Source organism: Poeciliopsis prolifica, unplaced genomic scaffold, assembly GCF_027474105.1.
Source record: "Poeciliopsis prolifica strain line A6 unplaced genomic scaffold, Auburn_PproV2 SCAFFOLD067, whole genome shotgun sequence".
Lineage (NCBI taxonomy): Eukaryota > Metazoa > Chordata > Actinopteri > Cyprinodontiformes > Poeciliidae > Poeciliopsis > Poeciliopsis prolifica.
The window spans coordinates 2,105,899-2,128,179 of NW_026562442.1; the positions used below are offsets into that span (position 1 = coordinate 2,105,899).

Sequence of the window (22,281 nt, forward strand, 5' to 3'; positions counted from 1 at the left end):
TTTAATGGTAAAAAAGGACAATTTGTCAAAACTGTACAAAAATAGGTAGATTTTCCTTTTAGAGTAAGAAAAGAACTTTGTAAGTTTGTTTTACCCAGAACTCCTGAAATGGCCGTTTTAGCTCCACCTCGTTCAAATTCAGTTTAAAAAGAAAAATAATAAAATAAAATAAATTTCTTAGATTTAACGACTTTCTCTCTCCAATTATTATTCTGCAAATCCAAAAAATAATCAACAGATCGGCCCGACACAGATGCATTCACTAAAAGACCGCTGCAATTGCATTTTAGGCAGTAAAATGTTTTTCTTCTTTAATAAAAGAAACGGTTGTTTATTTGCATCTTTTAATTAGTTTTTTTCTATTATTTTGTAAAAACAAAAGTCTTGCGTGTATCTTTTTAACTTGATTAATCAATTACTAAAACAATCATTAGTTGCAACTCTTGCTCTCCAGTAGCAGTCAGAATAGCAGCGTATGTGAAGAAGCTTCTCACTGAAGACTTGCTGTTTACCAGAGTCTCGACTGTCTGGACATGCTAACAGCTCAATATGCAGACAACAGAGACGATATTTCACAGTAAAAAGTCCAGTTGTTGCTATGCACTGCTAATCCACCTCATTTGCTTTTGCCGCTCCTTGGACGTCGACTTCTTAACTCCTCTGGGATTGAATCCAAGTCCTTTCTGATAAATTTCCGCCATCACAAGTTTGTACAGAGCTGCTCTCTGAGTGCTGGATGCTAACCACTACTTCTGGAGTGTTTTGATTAACACCTCAGATTTCCAGGCGCCGTGAATTACCCACCTACTCAGCAGCAGCGTTCATGCACTTGACACACTCGCCGGCCGTAATCTCCTCCGAGTGTGTCTGTGCAGTTTTATATACGACCGAACAACAATCACTTAAAGAGGGAGACGTGCAGACGGACGGCGGTGCCTTATTAAGAGATAATTCAACCCTCTTTCTTCTCCTCCTTCAGGAAAACGCAGGGAACGGAGATCACTTGTGGATGGAGACGAGTTGTTCAGGAGAGCTGTGCTACCTCGGGGAGGATGCGTGTCTCCTGAAGACTGCGGTGAGTAGAGACTGATTACGTCTCTGCAGGAGGGAAACGGGAAAGAAGGAGCAGGTGCTTCTCATGGGTTTATATTTCTGTTGATGTCTGGTCCGTTGGGCGCCTCTTTTTCTTAAAGAAAACATTCCACTCTCACTAAATTATAAATAATTTCAACTTGGAAACCGTCTGAACTGAATACTAATGCTGGGAATACATGAACATTAAATCTGCTCTGAGCTTAAACAACTGTTTTATCTTTATTGCAGTTTTACTTTTAGTAGCCGAAACAACAGAACGTCTGAAATTTGATTTAAATATTTTTATGAACCGGATAAAGACGGAGAAAGAAATGTATTTTCAAGCTATTTGAAAAAAGCTTGTTTGAATTAGAGTTAAGTAACACTTTATTTTAAGGGCTGTGCATAAGACTGACATGACACAGCATGTTTATGACTGTTGTAATGAAAGTAAATAATGACAGTTTTAATGCAACATTTAGTACTTGTTCTCATTATTCAACAAATAATCTTTCAAATGCTGACTTTACACTTTTAATGGACTTTTAATGCAAGTTTTAATGCATCTTTGCATTGGAAGTTTCACTATTTGAGAAATATTGACACTTCCAATGCAAGATTGAATAAAACTTTCCATTCAATGTCATTATTTACCAAATAATAACAATTGTAATAGAAAGTTTAAACTTTTAACAAACTTTTAATGCAAGTTTTATTGTAACTTTGAATTTAAAGAGTTATTATTTGGAGAATAGTGTAATTTTGCATTAAAAATCCATTAAAAGCATCATTATTTACCTGCATTACAACAGTCTTTAAGACTCCCTCATGTTTGTGACAGGTGTTGCATCAATTTTATGCACAACATTTAAAATAAAGTGCTACCAATGATTTAATTTTCATTCACATCATTTACAAACTTTAGAGAATCCCTGACATCAGTGAAACATTCCTGGTGAGACGTTTAACAACACGTTTAAATTACAGGCTTTGTGAACTCTGTCCCCTAGCAGAGAATAGCAGCTATTAGCATAAAGAGCAGAGAAACAACCTTCACTTTTCACAATAAAATAATGACACGTGCGCGATCACAACAGCACGGTAATTGCAGTATAACTAGAAGAAAACACTGCGGCTCACTGTGAGATTTCTCTGACATCCAGGTGGATTTGACTTTGTGGGTTAAATAAGTTAAATTAGATGTAAACTAAATGTGAACGTGAATGAAACTAGCCTTTTTTCAAATGTGTAACAACTTTAACAGGCTGTGGTAGGAACTATAAGACGTTTGTAGTTAATTAGGAAAGCAGCTAAATCAGTGATGTCCAAACTTTTTGCAACGTTGATCACAAAGTTTTCTAAATTAAAACTCAGACATGTTTTGTTTCGTCCCTGTGCAACAATAAACCACAAAACTGCATTTTAGTGAAACAAGTTGCCATTTTAAGGGTATAATACAGGAATAATATGCTAATTAAAAGAAATGCACACATTTCGCTCATTTTTGAGGCGTTTACCTGACTTAATGTTTCCAAGGCAAGAACAGAGTTTGTCACTCTTTTTTTGATAATGTATTTGTCCAAGTTTAGTAAATCAATTAAATCCAGTTGTTCTGTTTATTATGCAATTAAAAAGAGAGAAACAAGGCGGATTATTAAAAGTTTAATACCTGGAACACAAAATCTTACCAAGTATTTTTAGTCGAGTTTCTTGAAATAAGACAAAACTAACATAAAAGTAACTTTCCAACATTTTTTTAAGTAAATTATTCCTGATCAAACTCTACTAGTAATAAGTGAAATGATTTGCTAGTAAAACAAAATATTTTTCCCTTATTATGAGTTAAAATGTCTGATTCCTCTGGTGGTTTATTTCACTAATAATCAATAATTAATCTTTTTTTTTTCTTTTTTTCAAAGTTAGTTTTGTTTTATTTCAAGTGCAGAGAGATATTTGCATTAGAAACTAGAGTAAAAATGCTTTTATTGTAGCCGTGCAGCACTAGTTATTGAAGGCAACTTGCCCTCTGACATCTGAAGTGTTTGTGTTTTACCAGACGCACCAGGTGATAAATGACTCGCTTTTTCCTCACTGCTTGTATTTTCAGCTGCTTTGTGTCTCACTCTGCTCTGTGCTCCCTGTGTTTCCTTTAAGAAGTCGGCCCCCAGGAGGAAATGCGCCGCCTGCAAGATCGTAGTCCACACCGGCTGCATAGAGCAGCTAGAAAAGGTGCGGCACACAAACACCAACACGCTTCAGCTGTTCATCCTTCAAGGCCGACGTTTATTTCCTTTGAGTTAAATTCAATCCAATTTTGTTCCCGTCAAATTATGTCGAGCCGCAGATGAATGCTTTCAGACTCACGACCGCGGTTTGTGTCTCTGTTAAGATTAACTTCAGATGCAAGCCGACCTTCAGGGAGGGGGGGTCCCGATGCCTCAGAGACGTGAGTGTTTCTTCATGTCAGTATGTATGTGTGGCTGTAAAAATGAGGAATCGCAGCTCTGAGCGCCGTTATCTGCCAACAGAACGTACTGAGACACCACTGGGTCCACAGGCGGCGGCAGGAGGGGAAATGTAAACAGTGTGGGAAGGTGGGCTCACTCACACACAGAAATGTTCCTGGAGTCCTTATAAAGAACCAAAACCTCACTGTCAATGTTTGTTTTTTCAGAGTTTCCAGCAGAAGTTCTTCCACAGTAAAGAAATAATCGCCATCAGTTGTTCATGGTGTAAACAGGCGGTAAGAAAACTCATCATCCATCTTCAACAAAACTAAATAAAAATGAAGTAGATGAGAAACAATGGGCCTCACTGGTGGGAAATGTACAATTCCTGAAGAATATTCCTACTTTAAATGGAACCTATCATGCATCAATTATATTTTGCATGTTTTTATTCTTCCATTTGAGTCTTGGCTGCTTCTAAAAGCTGCGCAAGCGCTTTTAATGTCTGAAAAACGAGCCTTTTTAAAATCCCCCTGAATATTCAATGACATTCCACTGGTACTGCACCGTTACCTAGCAACCCCAGCAAAGCCCAGCCCGTTACCTAGCAACCCAAGCTGAGCTCCAGAACGATTGGCCAGCTGGTTTCACTGTACAATGGCTGCTGGAAAAGACAAGTGCTCAGTTGTTGACTTGCCTCCCAGAAACAACTTGCTATATTTTAGTTTGTTGTGCAGGAGGCTCCACTTCTGCTTTTCATAGATGTATGTTTCTACATCTGTTTGCAGCTGTTTTCACATAGAGGTTGATGTTTTTTGGTGTCTGGACAAGTCGTTTAAAAAACCTCCTGACTGTTAAGTCACTATGGACGGGCACTGTACTGCTGCCTAGCAACTCCTCATAATTTAATAACCTCGTTCTTTGCTAATGTCTATTTGTTCTGGACTTGAGGCAGGTGATGCGTGCAAGTTTTAAGATTTAATTATGCTGATCTATTCGTCAATTACTCTGGTGAAATCAGAGGGTTTTTTTTGTTAGAGATGAATAAAAGTTAACGTCCGTTTGTCTTCCAGTTCCACAACAAGGTGACGTGCTTCATGCTGCACCAGATCGAGGAGCCGTGTTCGCTGGGGGCCCACGCCGGAGTCATCATCCCTCCCTCCTGGATCATCAAAGTCAGGAAGCCACAGGTGAGAAAGAGTCCCTCCCTCCAGTTGATCAAGTTCACCCGCTGTCATCTGGTGACGATGATGCAGAACGACCTCGTTGGGGCTAAATTTGAAAAGCGGCCTGTCGGAGGCCGGTGGTGTGATGCGATGTGATCCGACGTACGTCTGATCTCCGAGGGAAGCCTGAGTTTAGGCCTCAGTTTGAGTCTCCCTCACACACGCACCAGGGCAGAAAAATGTCTCCCGCAGTCACGTCGCATGCTTCATTGCTGTTCTAATCAGCGTCAGCGTGGACGCAGTGACAGCGAACTAACATCTGAACTCTCCGTGTCCCAGAGCTCGCTGAAGAACTCGGCCAGGAGGAAAAAACGGACGTCTTTCAAACGAAGGGCGAGCAAGAAAGGACTGGATGTGAGTGAGAAAACCCTCCTATTGATCCAGTGGCTTTTAGCAAACAAGCAGAGAAAATGTGTTTATGGTTTTACAGTGTGTGTGTCGACATAGAAACAGGTTTTTGAAATCTTATTTCAGTTTAGGAAAAGATTTATTGTCTTTTTAAATCAGTTATTTTATTCTCACATTCTTTTAATTGATACATTAATCGACAACTAAAATAATCGTTAGTTTTAGCAGTGGTGTATTTGTATTGATGGTTTGGTGAAAGTAATTGAAATACTAACTAATAATAAGCTTCACCTGAATTAGCGATTGGAGGTTTCATAAAACTTTTAAATATTTAAGTTATAGTTTTAAAAATGTAATTATTAATTAGGGTGAAAAAACAAAGAAACCAAAGAAACTTTTAAAGATTTTTCTTAATCCAGATGTGGTGAATTAACAGGGATTTCACTGTTTCTCTCAAACTGGACTTCTTTTATTTTTGAACTTTTCTCTCTGAATGCAGGACTCTAAATGGCGTCCGTTCATATTGAAACCGCTTCCTTCTCCACTCATGAAGCCCGTCTTGGTTTTTGTCAATCCCAAGAGTGGAGGCAACCAGGTGGGTGAATCTTTTTACACCTTTCGCTCGCTGGCAGCACCAGAAACGCCGCTGTTAGCCTTCATTGTTTCATACGTCTGCATCTGCAGGGTGCCAAGCTGTTGCACATGTTCATGTGGATCTTAAACCCCAGACAAGTGTTCGACTTGTCGCAAGGTGGACTAAGAGAAGCGTGAGTGATCTTTTCTACTCTAGAAAAAAGATCTGAATCTCCTACACTGAAACAATGGCTTGAACTCAGATTTTCTGATTAAATGCCCAGAAATCTGTGGTATATTTGAAACACCAGTTTTTGAGTCTGGAGAGGAATTAAGTCTCAACACAGAAAGGAACCATTTATTTCTGCAGCCAACTCTCTTTCAGCTGCTGTTTCAATTCTCAGGTTGGAATTGTATCGCAAAGTGCCAAACCTGCGGATCCTGGCCTGCGGTGGAGACGGCACAGTAAGACTCTATGCTCATTTTTTAACCAGTTCTTATTATTTACCAAGATCCTGGAGCTTTCTATACCTCTCCGCAGGCAGAGGTCGGTAAAGTATCCAGAAATAATGTTTTTCAACATATTTTTACTCAAGTAAAAGTAAAAACCTTAAAAGGCAACTGAGTCATGAGTAACTGATCGAAACATCTGATTTAATATTTGAAAATGGTGTAATCAGACGGACAAAAGTGTAAAATTAAGTTCACAATCTGGGATTTTAAAGACTGAAATAATATCTTTATAGATAGAACATGATTACAAATTACCAAATTTAGAAATCATCAAAAATTCTAAAACAACTAATTATGATGAATCAATTATTGAAATAGTCGTCAACGAATTTCAATAACTGATTAATCGTTAACTGGAGTAGACAGACCAATTGGTGAAAAAGAAACATATCCAGAGCTGTAATTCTGCCAAAATGTACAAAAATATATAACTAGCGCTTTTAAGATGAAAATATGTTTTAGCCAAATTGCCTAAAGTTGTATAATTTTATCTTCACATGGTTCATATTCACCAAATGAATGTTATGTTTTTAAATTTCAGGCAATAAAATGTTTATTTTCTTATTTAAAAAAAAAGAAAAATTATTGATTTATTTGCATCTTTTAATGCATTTCTAACCTTGTTTTAATAAAGTAAGTGTTGAAATAAAAAACCTGTAGAATTTATCTACGTTTTTTATCCAATTAATTGATCAATTGTCTGAATAATAGATTATAATATATACTTAACAGCAAAAACACAAAATTGCAGTTATAAATAAAACATTGTACAGCCAACAATTGAACAAACATTACATTTTGATGAGTGACATCACCAAATTTATACACATTAAATAAAATAAGTAATAAATTAGTACTTATGGTCAGTAATAGATACTATATGTTAGAACAAAGTTATTTCAAATGGCTCAGCAGGAGGAAAATAACAATAAAAAAGCAAACTTTTAGCGTAAAGCTGAGTTTATATCTTATTAATTTTTTGTTTTCTTAATTTAGTGAAATTGCTCACAGTGAGTAGAGTATCCACCATAAAAAGTACTACACTTTTTGTGTATTTATTTGCAATAAAATACGCTAGAAGTAATTTAAAAAAAAAAAGAAAAAGTAACTCAGGTAACTGTAACTAAGTGTAGGTATTTACTAGCCTCCTCTGTCCGTAGGTGGGGTGGATCCTCTCTGCTCTCGATGAGCTGCAGATGAATCCCCAGCCTCCGGTCGCTGTACTTCCTCTGGGAACAGGAAATGACCTCGCCAGGACGCTCAACTGGGGCGGGGTGAGTTTCCAGCCTTCACTCATGTTGCAGAGCAGACAGCAGATGGGGTTTTATTTTATCCTCCAGTTATTTCAGTAACTTTTTTTGTTCACACATCAGGTGAAGTTGGTCTGTTTTTGTCTCGCGTTTTGAACATAAATCAGGTGTCTTAACGCCTCTGGGAGTTTCAGGGAAACCCACATTCCAGGATGTTTGAGCGCTCTTCCGGAGCATTTCAAGCCTTGACCTCAGTTTGACCTCCTCGAAGCCGCTGACACATCGAGCACAGAAGATTTAGTTACAGTTGATATTTTACCAGTTTCCTTTCAAAATATTCGGCCAGTTCTGAATGAAATCCCCAAAAGTCTAAAATAATTTAGAAACGTTAAACATAACAAAAAGTATTCTTCAGTGGTGAAATTAAAGACACCATGATGGTAAGATCTGTCCAATCAGATTCAGAAACCATCTTCCCGCAGGTCGCTAATTGGATTTCTGAACTTTGACTAGGCCATTTTACAGCCTTTGTACAGGTTGTTCAAAACCTTGAGTTTCAGTAAGATGTGGAAAGTTCTTGATATTCTAGATGCATAATTTTATAATGAAGTTCAATCTAAATTTGGAAAATATGTGCAGTTTAAGTTAGATACGCCTCATAAAGACACAGACATGTTTTTTTCTCATTGTCTGAAGTTAAATCAGAGCAAAATGTTCTTATTTTAGTTTAATTAGAACTACCTAAATTATTTCTGTTTGCTAAATGCCAGAAAACTTGGTGAGAACAATTTTTATTTTATTTTTGAATGTTTATTATTTCTAACCTCTCAGTAACTTATTGATCTGTGTAGCTAAAATAGAGGTTAGTTTAGATTTTATGCATTAAATGTGGCTGAAATTGTGGATTTCTTTTTGTTAAATTATTGTTTTGTTCAGGTTTATAGAGTGAATATGAGAGAAACATTTCAAAAACACTGAAATTTTGCAGTATTTTTGTTTACTGTGTCTTTGCTGTAGAATATGAAATATTATCACAAACATTATTAATAACAATGATAAATTATATTATACAACAGCGAATTTAAAGTGATTTTTTTTTAGTTAATATGTTTTGTTTTTATCTCAAAATTGTGATGCTGGAAAAGTTAGAAAACTTACCTACAAAATTCTTGAAAAATGCTTGAATGTTACAATTGGAAAAGTATATACATCCTTCCCTTAGCATGATGCTGCCACCACCATGTGTTCAGGGTTCAGTAACAGCTTTCCTCCACACACAGCGCTTCAAAATTTGGTCTAATCTCACCAGAGCATTCGTTAAACAATTGACTTAGTTTTTGTCACTCTTCCACTAAATCTGGATTTGTGGGACCAACACCTGAGCTGTGGCTGTCTGCAGCTCCTCCAAAGTTACTCTGAGTCTCTTGGTTGATGCAAAATGTCAGTAAAGATGAGACAGTCTCTGCAGTTTGACTAATTTGTCTTAAAAAAAATAATCTACCTTTATCCATTCTTTATTTTTATTTTTTAATAAATCTACTGGAAGCACAGCAGTGCTTTATTTCTCATACTTTCTCAAATGAAAAGGCAAAACATGGAACATATCGCTGCATAAGTAGATATGTTAGTCAGTAACTATACTGCATTATTCAGCAGTACAGATGAGTTTTAATGACGGCCTGTGAGCAGAATTTAATTTCTAAGAATTCAGTTCAATAAGAGTGAAGCTGTTTGATCTGAAATGACGCGGCGAGGACGTCCAGATGACTTTGAGATACTTCTGATCCACGGAGAGATTGACGCTTCGAGAGAAGATTAGACTGAGACAATTTCTAGCTACCATATGTGCAAGAGCTCTGCCCCTTTCATCCTCTGCACTCTGCTGTTCTTCCTCCCCGTCTCTTTTTATCTTTTCTCATTTCCTAATCCCTCCCTGCTTCATTTTCTTCATATTTTTCCTCCTCTTTCCTCTTTTAGACGTCTGGTTTAATACACTCATCTTTATCTTTTCTGCAGGTATGTGTTAAAGTGAGGTTGTCCTTTTTAGCTCTCTGCAATCAGAGTTTCTTTGAGGAATCTGAAGAAATTGCCACATTTTGCGCTGAAGCTCATCTTGTATTAAAAAAGATTCAAACAAGCATTTAAATTCTTTTTTTAAATAATAAAATAAACACTCCTTTAATGAACACTAAATTATTTCTAGCTCTTTCTGCTTGGGGATGCAACTAACATTTATTCATAATTCAATTTAAATTCAGATGAGAAGGAAACAAGTTCAAACATCCTGGTTTCTTCCTGTTGTTTCTGTTTTGCCGCAGGGTTACACAGACGAGCCGGTGTCGAAGGTTTTGTGTCACGTTGAGGACGGTTCGGTGGTGCAGCTCGACAGGTGGAACCTGCTGGTGGAGAAAACTGGGGTCCAGCCAGAAGAAGGCACTCAGAAGGTCAGGGGTCAAAGGTCAAGCCAGAAAATGGGCTGGATTTATTTCTAAACATGTTTTTCAGAACAAGGAATCTGTAAAACTGTTTTGTTTTTGTTCTAAATGTTTTTATTTTTGCCTATTTTATATGGAAATACTGATTATGTGTTGCACCGCTCTGGCCAATTACTTACTTTGCTATAAATTTTCGGTTATAAATATTTGCATATTGATACTTAAATATGTTTTTTGTTCCTCTTAAGCTTCCTCTGAATGTTTTCAACAACTACTTCAGCCTCGGCTTCGATGCTCACGTCACGCTGGAGTTCCACGAGTCCAGAGGTCTGTTTCACAAATTCCCTTCGCAAAACTATTCACAGCCCTTCAGACTTCAATTTTTACTTTTGTCAAATTTATGCGCTAAAATATTTAAAACCACTTACACTTTAAGGTATTGCACTTCTTCATGTTTAAATCCCAGTAAATGCCCTGCAGTTTGTTTCCAAAACATCACAAAATGTTAGTATTCAAGGGATGTGAATAATTTATTAAAGTTTTGTTGTATTTGTATATCAAAGACCTGAACTCTCCAGGCTTTCTGGACACATTGATTGAGTTTTCCTCCATTTTTCTGTGTTTTGTTTTCGTCCAGAGGCCAACCCAGAGAAATTCAACAGTCGCTTCCGCAACAAGATGTTCTATGCTGGCGTAAGTGTCTTCCATGACAAACTGTTTAAAAGCTTTGGCTGGATGGTTTATATTTTTCTCCTGTTTGCTGTAATTCTGCCTTAATGATCCTCACACACCCTGCAGGAATGAGGATCAGTAAATCAAGGGAAATTTCTCTCCAAAACAACTAAACATTGGCCTTTAAGGGAAAGTGGTTTCCAAGTTATTTATCAATAATGAGCAGCCTGACTTGTGCAATATTCATCCCGAACGCTCACAAAGCAAATGTCATGCTCTTAATAATTCATCTGACCTTCATTCTGAGGAAAAACTAAACAAACCTGATAGAATACCACTTTGTTTCCAGTGATGAATTTAACTAAAATCAACTTGAAAGTGATAAACAGATGTAACAAAATCATCCAGCTGACCTTTTTTTGCAAGACATGAGCTGAAAGTCAGAAAGGATGGGCGGCAGTTGAAGCGGAAACGTACAGAGGAGTTATCTCTTTTTAATGAGGGAAATGTAATGAACTGTAATTCTGTTTGATTGGCTTCTTCTGTCTGTTTATTTGCCTCTGTGTGTGTGTGTGTGTGCGTGTGTGTGTGTGTGCGTGTGCATGTGTGTGTGTGTTCAGGCTGCATTCTCAGATTTCCTCCAGAGAAGCTCCAGGGACTTGTCGAAGCACGTCAGAGTGGTGGTGAGTGTGAACACGCTCTTCCTCTCTCGGCTCGTATCGTCTTCCGTGTCGACATGTCTGGGTCGGGTGATTAAACGCGCCGTCCTTCAACTTCTCTTTGGGGGTTGACCCAGAGGAGGAGTCCCACTGGGGTTCCTCACTCATATTCTCTCCATGTTAAAACAAATAAATAGATCTCCACGGCCGAGAAAGCAGATTTAAATGGGATCTGTTATTCAAAACTTAAATTTTTTGTACTTTCATTTGGGTTTCTAGTGCTTCTAAAAACAGTCCAGCCACTTAAAATGCACACACAGACATTGTTTTGTCAATAACTTCACTTTTTTTAGTGAAAAAAAGTTAGCAACCCTAACAGAGTGACGCCTGTTTCCTTGCAACACCAGTGGAGTTCCAGCACGTTTGGTCAGCTGGTTTTACTGTGCTGTACAATGGCTGCTGGAAAAGACACATGTTTTATTGTTGACTTACCATGGAGAAAGCACTTGTTGCATTCTTCTTGGTTGTGCAGAAGGCTGCACTTCTGCTTTTCAAAGCTGTAAGGTTGTGTAATTGAGCTTTTGTCTGAAGCCATTTTATCATGTGTGAGTGTAAACATTGAACTGAGGGTGTTACCAGCAGCTGCTTATTTGGATTTAAAGTGACGAGGTCCTGAAACAGCTTGAAATCTGATTATCTGTGAATAATTTTGTTACATTTTTGAAAAATGTAACAAATGTTTTATGACACCTGTAGACCTGTCTTAACCTGTAAAATGGTTGTTTTGTCCAGTGACATGTTATCTTTGACACCTTCATTAAGCTGCTTTACTGAATTAAACATCTCCATGTGATTGGATCCCATCAGGCAAACAACCAAATTTATTAAAATTTCAGTCCAGATCAAATATTTTTCCTTATTTTATTGCATCCACAGGTTATTTTTATCTTATTTCAACTGTACTAAGAAATGTTCACTAGAAACCAGACTGAAACACCTGGTAAGATTTTATGTTTTTGCAGAGTGTTTCCTCTTGACACTAAATCCAAGCGTAGTAGTCGATGTTAATGCTGTCCTTATTGTTCCCAGTGGGAGCCATTACTGTTTTTTACAGATGCTCCACATTAACTCCAGCTTGGGGTAAAATAACGCTTCAAATAAATCATTAAAATCAATTAATTAGCGCCACATTTATGCCCACGAGGCGTTTATGTAATCTTCTGACTTCAGCTGTGTTTAACACATCCCTGTCCCCTCACAATAAAATACCAAATCTCTGCTGCTTTAACAGTCATAACAGTTCAGTTATCTCTTACTGTGAGTTGAATTAAAAGTATTTTACAGCACCAATTACTGGTGTTTAGGAGTCCCCACTGTGTGATCTGACAGGAGAAACCAGGAAGTGAGCTTAATGTCTGAGCGGCCTGTCAAAATAAAAGGCGGGTCTGTGGTTCTGGTTGGACGTGGTTCTGCTGTGCAGGCGTGACTCTGGCTCTCTGCTTTCTGCAGTGCGATGGAACGGATCTAACGCCCAAAATCCAGGAGCTCAAGTTTCAGTGCATCGTGTTTTTAAACATTCCCAGGTGGGTCAGTCACAAACGCGTCCAAACCCAGTGAAAGTTTTACTTCTTCAAGTCAAATATTTGATCATTTATATTTTCTACGTTGGAATTTTGCTAAACGCTTCAAAATTAACATTAAAGGCAAAATATAAATCATAAAATATTTTGAAATATTTTATGATTACATTAAATTAAAGATTATTCTTTATGTTTTATGTTGGAAAAATGTGTAAAACATAATTAAGTGCCAAATTTTATTATTAAATCACACAATAAAATTATACATAATGAATTTAGAAATGCGTCTCTTGCAGTTTTATTTTATAACATAACTTTTTTTTAATAATTACAACAAATAAACAAGAAATATCTCCAATTTATATTGGTTAGGAACTGCGACAACATATAATTATAAAATAATTAAATAGAAGTTATAATAAAATTTTTAAAAATGTAAACATTTAAATAATAGATAAATGTATACATTTATGTATCGTTAAGTACACATATTTTTATTAATATTTATATGCTCTTTTGTTTTTATATATTTGATAATCAGTACAGATAAATTTATTTATTTTGCTTAATACAGAAATATTTATTGAATGAGCACAGAATCATAAAATATTTAATACAATATTTGAACAAATTTTCCCATGTTTTTCCAAGAAAGAAACCATTATTATATTATATATTTCTCATTAATATGTCAATTGATACTTTAGCATACAGTGTAAAACACCTCCAAAAAGTCAAATAATAATAAAATAAGATAAACATGCACTAAAATAAATACAACAAAAAAAAATAAAAACAGGGTTACATTGATGCTAAAAAAAAACAGCATATTTGATTACATATTTAATATTGATTTAATTATTTACAAGTTTATTGAATTTTAGAAAATTCTTATAAATTTCTGCTACTAATTCTCCAACTTTCTAAGTGAGTTTTTTCCACTTAAGGCCTCTTAAAAACGATGAGCCTCTTGAACCAGAGCTGGATCCTTGAAATGTTCTCTGTTAATTGGGTTCAGAGCTTCGACCCGTCTGCTGCCGACTCTCATATCCTTGGAGATGATTTCTGTCCTCAGAGGAGGAGCAGCTGACGGCTGTTTGCTGTGTGACATGCAGGTACTGTGCCGGCACCATGCCGTGGGGAAACACCGGAGACCACCGAGACTTTGAACCGCAGCGCCACGACGACGGCTGCATCGAGGTCATCGGCTTCACCATGGCCTCTCTGGTGAGAAAAACACTAAAAAAACATTAGCTGACAGAAAAACCTTTATGTTCTACATGTTCGTGTCGTCCACCAGGCGGCGCTACAGGTCGGCGGTCACGGTGAGAGGCTTCACCAGTGCAGAGAAGTCGTTCTCACGACTTACAAGACTGTACCTGTTCAGGTAACCGACATGGATGTAGTTACACGTGATGACCAGCAGGTGTCATCATTGTGAAGAAAATACAGTTTGTTTAAATTTTCTTATTTCTGAGTCATTTAATGTTTAATTACTTCCCAGGTTTTATTAACAGTTAAACCTTCTGAAGTATTAAGCTGAAAATAAAAGCATTTAGTGAACATGTACCACGTTATATTGATAACTGACTATGTAATAAATTCAAACCTGTAATCTTTTGTGATGGTCTGGATCAATATATCACTGTTTAGGTCTGTTGCAATAATTTTCTTGTGGATTTAAAAAACTTTCACACATTTTTATACCTTTTTTGTTTTTCAGGCCACTAAAAAAAAGATGCGTTAATGTTGTGTGAAACGTATGACAAAGAAAATTGGATAAGAATTAGATAATTTTTTCTGTTACTTCTCTCTTTCTGTTTCTCCCTTTTTCCACTTGTCTCTCTGTTTCTCTCTCTCTTTGTTTTTCTCTCCTGCTCTGCAAGGTGATGAATTTTAATTTTCCTGAATTTCCACTTTTTGTTTTCTGTCCATCCATCCAATAAATTGACATTTTATTTAAACTTTAAATGAGGACTGGAGAACGTCAATACAATTTCTAAAACTTTTATTGTATAGCTTTAACATTTCAGCTGCTAAAAACATAAATCCGCTGCAAGCATCAAAAGCAGTTAAACCCTGCAAAATATTATATTTTGGCAAAATATATTTGTGCAATGATGGAAATAGTGATCATATTTTGAGTATCTCTACTTGAAATGTTTTTTATTTTACCGAGAAGTCTTGAAGAATAATAATGTGTGTGTGCGTATGTGTGTGTTTGTGTGTGTGTAGGTGGACGGTGAGCCGTGCCGACTGGCTCCTTCCACTCTGCGCATCTCCCTGCGAAATCAGGCCAACATGGTCCAGAAGAGCAAGAGACGCACGTCAGTGCCGCTGCTCAACGAGTGAGTCAGCTCCTCACACACACACACACACACACACACACACACACACACACACACACGGACGAACTGGGCCAGCCGTGTTGCTACAGAGAGACCGGGCTGCAGCTCACACTCACCGAGTCACACAATCTGTTTAGTGAGTTGACTGCACTCAGCGTCGCTCTGCAGACCTGACTGTGCTTGAATAAATGAAACCATTAGAGATGTGGTGGTTTTACAGATCAGGAGACATTTTGAGGATTTAACACTCTGTCTTCTCCCTGTATTTAGTTTATAAATGTAAATGTGAGTCTATTTCCTGCTTTTCGTAGCGAGCTACAGTAGATGTGTGTATGTGGCAGAAGGGCTGGGCGAGAAATAAAGATGTTTTTATTCCTGATCCGATTTTCAATTTATTCAACTTTTTTTCTCACTTTATTCAAAAAAATGTTCTTTTATTTCAGTCATCACTTCTGTCGTGTAAACATTAAATTCTACCTGAAAAATGTCTTAAAATTATGAGGAAAAATTTGTTTTAATGGAAAAATGATCAGATAATTAATATTCTTTTAATTCATTTTCTCATAAAATTACTATCTTGTTCTGCAAATATTAAGATTTTATTCTGGTATCATTTCAACTTTATTTCTGTAACATTATGTACAGAAGTACACCCGTACATTAGGGGCATTGGAGACAAAAAAGATTTTGAGATTTATTTCAGAAATTTTCTAGAAAAAAGTTGGACATTTCTGAGTTTGAAAAGTAAAAAACTTTTGAATTTTGGAACTTAGAAATTTTCCTTTTTTCTTTTTTTTCTCTAAAACATGTCTGAAATTAATCTTAAAATTTATGAGTTTATGACAGAAATTAATCTAAAATTAATACAGCGCCGAACAGGAAACACTTTAGGGCCACTCAAAAAAAAAATTCAGACTTTTGATCTGTGAAGTCAAAAATCTGGGGAAAAAAAAAGCTTTATTTTCATTTTTAAAATTAATTGTAGCCTCTCCCTTGTAATTTATCGTAGAATTGACTTGAATTCAAAGTCCAAATAAATAGAAAGGGTAAAACATGCTTCTCATACAAGATGGCCAATAACCCAGGGAGCACATTGGTGGAAAAAAATTCAGATTTTTCCAAAAACGAAGTAATTTTCAAAAAATAAAATCAGTTGACCGCCCAGCCTTTTAAAAGAAGAATAGAGACTTTAGCTTCTTGTCGTAGTATTTAGTGTCACTGCTATGGGACTGTGCTATCAATGTTTGTCGATTTACCTTTTGGGATTTTCTCCATCTTTCCCTCCTCTCCATCCTTTTCTTATTTTCTTCATCCGTCCAACACACTTACCCCACCTTTTCTTTTTTCTTTCCTGTTGTCTCCTCTCTCCACCGCCATCCGTCCGTCCTCTCTCCCGTGTTTGTCGTGCTTGTTTGCGTTTGTGCGGCCGTAGTATTCAGAAGGTGTGTGCAGCTGATCTGCGCCGCCTCTCTGCTCCCCCCGACTCCTTCTCTGTGTAAGTACCTCTAACCCCTGTTCTGTCGCTGGACGCTCGCGTGTCTCTGTGCACGCCGGCGCGAATGAAAAGGTGCCGTCACGTTTTTATCCGTCGGGTTTGGCCCATATTTGAAGGTCGTCTAGTGGAAATAACTGCATCTTTTTCTACAGTTTAGTTTTTAGCTTATTGTAAAGTTCTGAGCAAAAGTCAAATCAGGAAGGGATTTGAGTGAGAAAAACCTTTTGGGTTTTAAATAGTTTCCAGGTACGTAATTTGAAATAAAAGAGAATCTCAGCTCAAGCGTACTCACTTTAAATAACAGTTTTGTAAACAGAAAATAGTATTTTAGCAACAATAAGATAATTCATGAAGTGATTAGAGGTGTCAAACGCATAAATGTTCTTAAAGGGCCAGTTGCACCAAATTGTCTTGATAAAATCCATTAAAAAACTGTTAAAATCTCAATAACCATTTCTTTTCACATTGATCAGTCTCACCAGGATTTTGCGATAAAAGTAAAAGATTTGATTTTTTCTCATTTCTGCTAACTTACAAATAATTACAATTATTTCTGCAATATTTGTGTTTTTCTATGACAGTAGATGGGACCATAAACATTCTGGAAAATTTGAATGTTGTGGTGCCATTACAGTCTGGGGTAATTTTATTTATTTTTGTGCATTTTCTTGGCAGGGCTGAAACAATTAGATGAATCGTGATTAATTGACATAATTGTCAACTAATTGATTAATCGATTAATATTTAAATGGAGTACAGACTCTAAAAAAGGCCATTTGCTGAAGGAACAACACGCTCAGAGCAGGGATTGGGCCAGAACTGTTCAGAACTCATATAAATTTTGCATTTCATGAAAAAAAAACTTTCTATGTTCTACTCAGAACTTCTTCAATAACAGTTTAGCTTACGAACATTATTGTTAGTTGTCTGTCTTGTCTTAATCAGTTCAGATTGTGTTTAGACCAGAAGAATATTGATAAATTTATTACAAAAAGACCAATTTTAGCTTTAGAGTTTATGAAAATGTTTCTTTTATGATTAAAAACAATAATGTTTGTGTTGCAACAGCAAAAGCTCATAAGTTTAACCTACACATTTTAAAACGTAAAGGTTTTTTTGTGTATATATGTCTATTTTAAAGCATCAAATATGGGTCAAACTGCTGTGCTGTGTTGAATGTAAGTGTCTGGACAGGAAGTGTTTACTAAAGCGAGGAAGTGTTTGGCGGCATGCTGACGTCTTCAGTGTGCTTCTGCATCGTCTTTATCTTTTCCTGCTGTCGTCCCTTTAACTTTACTGTGAGCTCTGCTTTTATTATATCTCCCCTCAATGTGGTGTCTTTGCTCTTTCCATACAAAAATACCTATTGATATAATATCTGAGGGATAAAAGTGACGTTTTTTTATCCTTTTAGAGGTAAGATGTTGAGGTGCTGTGGTCAGTTTCTGATGGTTTTTTTATTTCTTTTCCAGCATCTTTTGAAACATCACCAGAGCTCAAATTTGATATTGTGCTGCTGAATTAGATTTTAAAATGTTTTACAGCCACCAGTTAGTGAGGCTTTATCTTTTAAGGCTCTAACTAAGAGGAGAATCAGACAGCAGGAACTAAACGTTGCAAAAAATGTCAGATTTAGTTGTGAGTTGTGAGTGTCTGTGCGTGCATGTGAGCGTAAATACAAAATACATACAATGCTTTGATAAAGTATTCAAGCCTCTTGAAGTTACATTACAACCATAAACATCAGTGGAGCTTAATGTGAAGTGGAAAAATGTATAGGTTTCAATATTTTTACAAATATAAGCCCCAGTAACTCATAAAGTCACCTAATTAGGAAGATTATTTCACTTATAACAAGGGAAAATGAGTATTATTTAATATTTATCAATATTGTTTAGTTAAAACAAGCTCCTATTTCTGGCTGAAAAGTCACTGGTAAGTTAGTTTTGTATTATTTGCGCTAAAAATACTTTTTTGTGTTTTTGCAGTGTGGAAACCCTGAGCAGGGAATATGTTTACATTTCCAGACTTTATTTTATCGTTTAAAAGATTTAGTTCCTAAAAAATGGAAGGTAATTTTAACGCTGGGTTTCCTTAGGTTGAAACTTCTGAAATTATATTTTAAAAAATGCCTTGAGATGATATTTGTTGTGAAGTGGCGCTATAGAAGTAAATTGAATTGAACTGAAAGGTAAAATGTAAAACAAAACATTACTTTGATTATAAGTTAAACAAAAACTCAATCTACAGCCGTCAATTAATCTATAAAAGAACAAGAATTCACTGAAGAAATGCTCTGTTTTTGTGTTGCACAATAAAGTGTTTATTTTCTGAATTTTGTTTTTTTTAATGTATTTTTAATATTGCATAAAAAGGCTGAAATAGTTAAATACAGAATCTGCAAAATGTTCCAATTTTTAATCGATTAATCATCAACATTCAATATAAAACATTACATAAACTAAAATAATAATGTTGCAGCATTTAAATGCATTTTAAGTCCAGTCCAAACTTTATTATGCACATTTGTCCAAATGTTAAAAAATAAGACAAAACAAACTTTTATCACACTGCAGAAATGGAATCCATCTTTGTTTTATGGTGTGGAGAAACATGGTGAATATTTTCTTCTCAAAACTCCATAAAGCATTATTTTTAAAAATCCAGATTGAGTTTGAAAATGTCTCATTTTTAAATAATTATTCATAAAAGCATTTAAAAGAATTTATTCCCTTTTCCCAAATCGAATAAACAGACTGAAGTTTGTGGTTGTAAATGTGAATACTTTTCCGGGTCGCTGCTCCGTTTCATGTGTGCGCTGCGAGCTTGTCTGATCCGTGCGCGTGCACGTACATGCACTGGCATGTTCTTCCCTTGCAGCCCTCACGCGGTTCCGGACCGGCTGCGGCTGCGAGTGAACCGGATCAGCCTGCAGGAGTACGACAGGCTGCAGTACGACAAGGAGCGACTGCGAGACATCTGTAAGGCCAGTTCGAAAATTCATTTTTCTAAAAACAAACAAATTCAATTTTTTCAGAAAAAAATTAGGAAATTTTCACAAAAAAATCTGAAATTTTGTTAAAAACTTAAATTTTTTTCTGGAGAAGTTTGACATGTTTTCTTGGAAAAAGTTTACAATTTTCAAAATGAAGCAGTATGAGTAAAATTTCACCAAAAACTCAGAAATCTTATGATTAATCTCAAAATCACTTGGAAATTTTCTAGAAAAAAATTCAAAAAAAATTTTTCTGAGTTTATTTATACAAAATTTCTATGTACAGATTAGATTTCGACACCCTTAGAAAGATTTTTTTTTTAATTTCTTGCAAATTTCCAAGTTTTTTCTAAAAACAAATTGAGATTGCTCTGTAAAATGTGCAACTTTATTTTCTTTACATTCATAATAATACACTGCAGCAGATTTTGTTTCCTGTTAAACTATATTATTTTCAGTTATAAGAACAGGATTTGGGTCACTTTGTTCCAAAACACTGGTCATATGTAGCCAAATTTAAGAAACAACTTTGCATAAACGTGGTTCTACATTTTGTTAAAACTTGTTTAGAAAAATACTTTTTGTTGTGCTTCAATGTACAACACAAGAAAAGAAAATTACATTGGTCATTTTTATCCTGATTACAAATTAAAAATCTGCATCGAAAAGCCAAATTTGTATTATTTTTGAATACCAGTTGGGCCCCAAATGGCCCTCGCGCCGCACTTTGGACACCCCTGCGCTAAGAGGAAGTAACTTAAGGTGTTTGTTGTGTTTCCCAGCGATCCCAGTAGGCATTGTGGTTGTGAGAGGCGACTGTGACCTGGAGACCTGCAGACTTTACATAGACAGACTACAAGAGGCAAGTTTTCCATCTTCATCATCATCGCCGTCTTCTCGTCGCCGCTTTGATTTCTCTCTTCCTCTGTCGCTTCTTCCTCTTCTTCTTCTGTGTGATCCGGGTTATTTATAGGCGGGTCGTGACCTCGGAGCGCAGCGCTGCTTATTAAGCTGGTTGTGCTGGAAGCTTCTTGACTAACATGTGTGGAAGTTTGTGTGTTTTGTTTCTTCTTTGGCTGCTTGCTGACCTTCAAACCTGTCTGCTGTGCCTGCTAGGATTTACACCAGGCGCCATCTACTGGCCACAGAGTGCACTACCAGGTACTTCGCTTGGAGAGGGACAGTTAGGGAATATTTCTAGACATTTGGGCCTTTAAGTAGAGCTGGCTGGTAAATCTAATGTTTGGTTTTTAAAAATTTAAGGTTTCGAAAATCTAGATTTTTTTTGCCCATTTTGTTTTACAGCTTCTGTTTTTTTAGATGTTGAATTCAGTCAAACTCTCCAACAAAATAAAAGAGTCAAGCTACGACTTCCTTCATTTTTTACATAAGAATAGAAAATAAAGTCAAAATAATATGACAAGAAAGTTTGTCATAATAACTTTTTTCTTGTAATTTTAAGATGTTATTTTTGGTAAAACTGCATCTTTATTGTGCTGGTGTTAAGACTTTATTCTCATGATTTAATACAAATTCTCTAAACCTCCAACGTTCAAATCACAGAAGGGAGGATTTAAATAAATGTTATTTTTTTGGTGAATCATTTTTAAAAACCAAAACAATTAAAAATTAAATTCAGATATGCTGTAAGAAAAATACTGAGGTTTTATCTCCGTCAAATCGCCCAGCTCTATTTTTAGGTTTTGATTTGTTTTCCCTTTTATTTTAAAATGTTGCATTCTTTATAAAGATTTCATTTTATTTTTTATTTAATTCACCGATCATTAAACATGAACAGCTCAAGTAGCAACTAAAATAAACATGAATGATTATTTGCCCCATTTACATAAATATTTTAACTTGGAAAACTAATAACTGCACTAAAAACATCCAATAATTCAACATAAAGACTTTTTAAACTTTCTCTTAAATGCAGTGAGAGATTTAGTTTATCTTGATTGTTCCATAATTTCCGTTCTGAGATTAATTTTTTTAATCTCAGCAATTTTAAATTATATTCTCTTTTTAACTAATCTGTTTTGAATATTAAGAATATAAGAACTTAAATTGTCCAATAAACTTTTCCAACTTATTAAATTTGGAGTTTCAATGCCATCTGGAAAAGTTTGGATTTTATATTTTTTTTCAGATTATAAAAAATTACTTATATTTCCAGAGATTATTTCCTATTTAATTTCCTAAATGCTTTCCTTCCATCCTTCTTGTTTCTCATTCATTCGTTCTTCTTTCCATCCTTGCTTCCTTTAATGCCTTTATGTCCTCTAGTCTTTCCTTTTTTGCTTACTTTTTTCCACCTCGTGTGTTTTTATCTGGAAAAGACGATGCAAAACAACTTTATTGAATCTATCTGTGCATTTTTAATTGTTAGTTCAATAATAAAATTGTTTGTTTTTTTGTTTATTTTGTTTACATCCAGGATGAAATCAGAGGCATCCCCATCACCAGTTCAACCAGTAGACTGTCTGCTAACTGGAGCTTCCTGGACTGTGAGTTTCAAAAACACATTTAATATTTTGTACAATGTGATTAAGCAACTTGTTTTTGTTTCTTATGATTTCAGCGACGTCAGCTGATCGTTTCTATCGCATTGACAAAGCTCAGGTAAGGATGGCAGTCAGACGACACAACACCTGGTGAGAACAGGT

General features: G+C 35.9%; 1 protein-coding gene across 4 annotated transcripts in view; it reads left to right on the top strand.

Moving 5' to 3' along the window:
• dgki (diacylglycerol kinase, iota) overlaps positions 1-22,281 on the top strand; it is a 61,487-nt gene that overhangs the window by 29,541 nt on the left and 9,665 nt on the right. The window contains exons 3-27 of one of the 4 annotated variants that reach the window (XM_055020371.1): positions 980-1,075; positions 3,229-3,303; positions 3,464-3,520; positions 3,603-3,668; positions 3,749-3,817; positions 4,595-4,711; positions 5,027-5,101; positions 5,595-5,690; positions 5,780-5,862; positions 6,073-6,133; positions 7,342-7,455; positions 9,750-9,875; positions 10,115-10,193; positions 10,504-10,559; positions 11,159-11,221; positions 12,707-12,780; positions 13,893-14,004; positions 14,078-14,164; positions 15,013-15,125; positions 16,558-16,620; positions 19,501-19,601; positions 20,398-20,477; positions 20,732-20,776; positions 22,053-22,122; positions 22,197-22,237. In XM_055020371.1, the coding sequence (XP_054876346.1) occupies positions 980-1,075; positions 3,229-3,303; positions 3,464-3,520; positions 3,603-3,668; positions 3,749-3,817; positions 4,595-4,711; positions 5,027-5,101; positions 5,595-5,690; positions 5,780-5,862; positions 6,073-6,133; positions 7,342-7,455; positions 9,750-9,875; positions 10,115-10,193; positions 10,504-10,559; positions 11,159-11,221; positions 12,707-12,780; positions 13,893-14,004; positions 14,078-14,164; positions 15,013-15,125; positions 16,558-16,620; positions 19,501-19,601; positions 20,398-20,477; positions 20,732-20,776; positions 22,053-22,122; positions 22,197-22,237 (2,019 nt within the window). The remainder of the gene's footprint in view (positions 1-979; positions 1,076-3,228; positions 3,304-3,463; positions 3,521-3,602; positions 3,669-3,748; positions 3,818-4,594; positions 4,712-5,026; positions 5,102-5,594; positions 5,691-5,779; positions 5,863-6,072; positions 6,134-7,341; positions 7,456-9,749; positions 9,876-10,114; positions 10,194-10,503; positions 10,560-11,158; positions 11,222-12,706; positions 12,781-13,892; positions 14,005-14,077; positions 14,165-15,012; positions 15,126-16,557; positions 16,621-19,500; positions 19,602-20,397; positions 20,478-20,731; positions 20,777-22,052; positions 22,123-22,196; positions 22,238-22,281) is intronic. The other 3 variants (XM_055020372.1, XM_055020373.1, XM_055020374.1) reach the window with 3 other exon arrangements.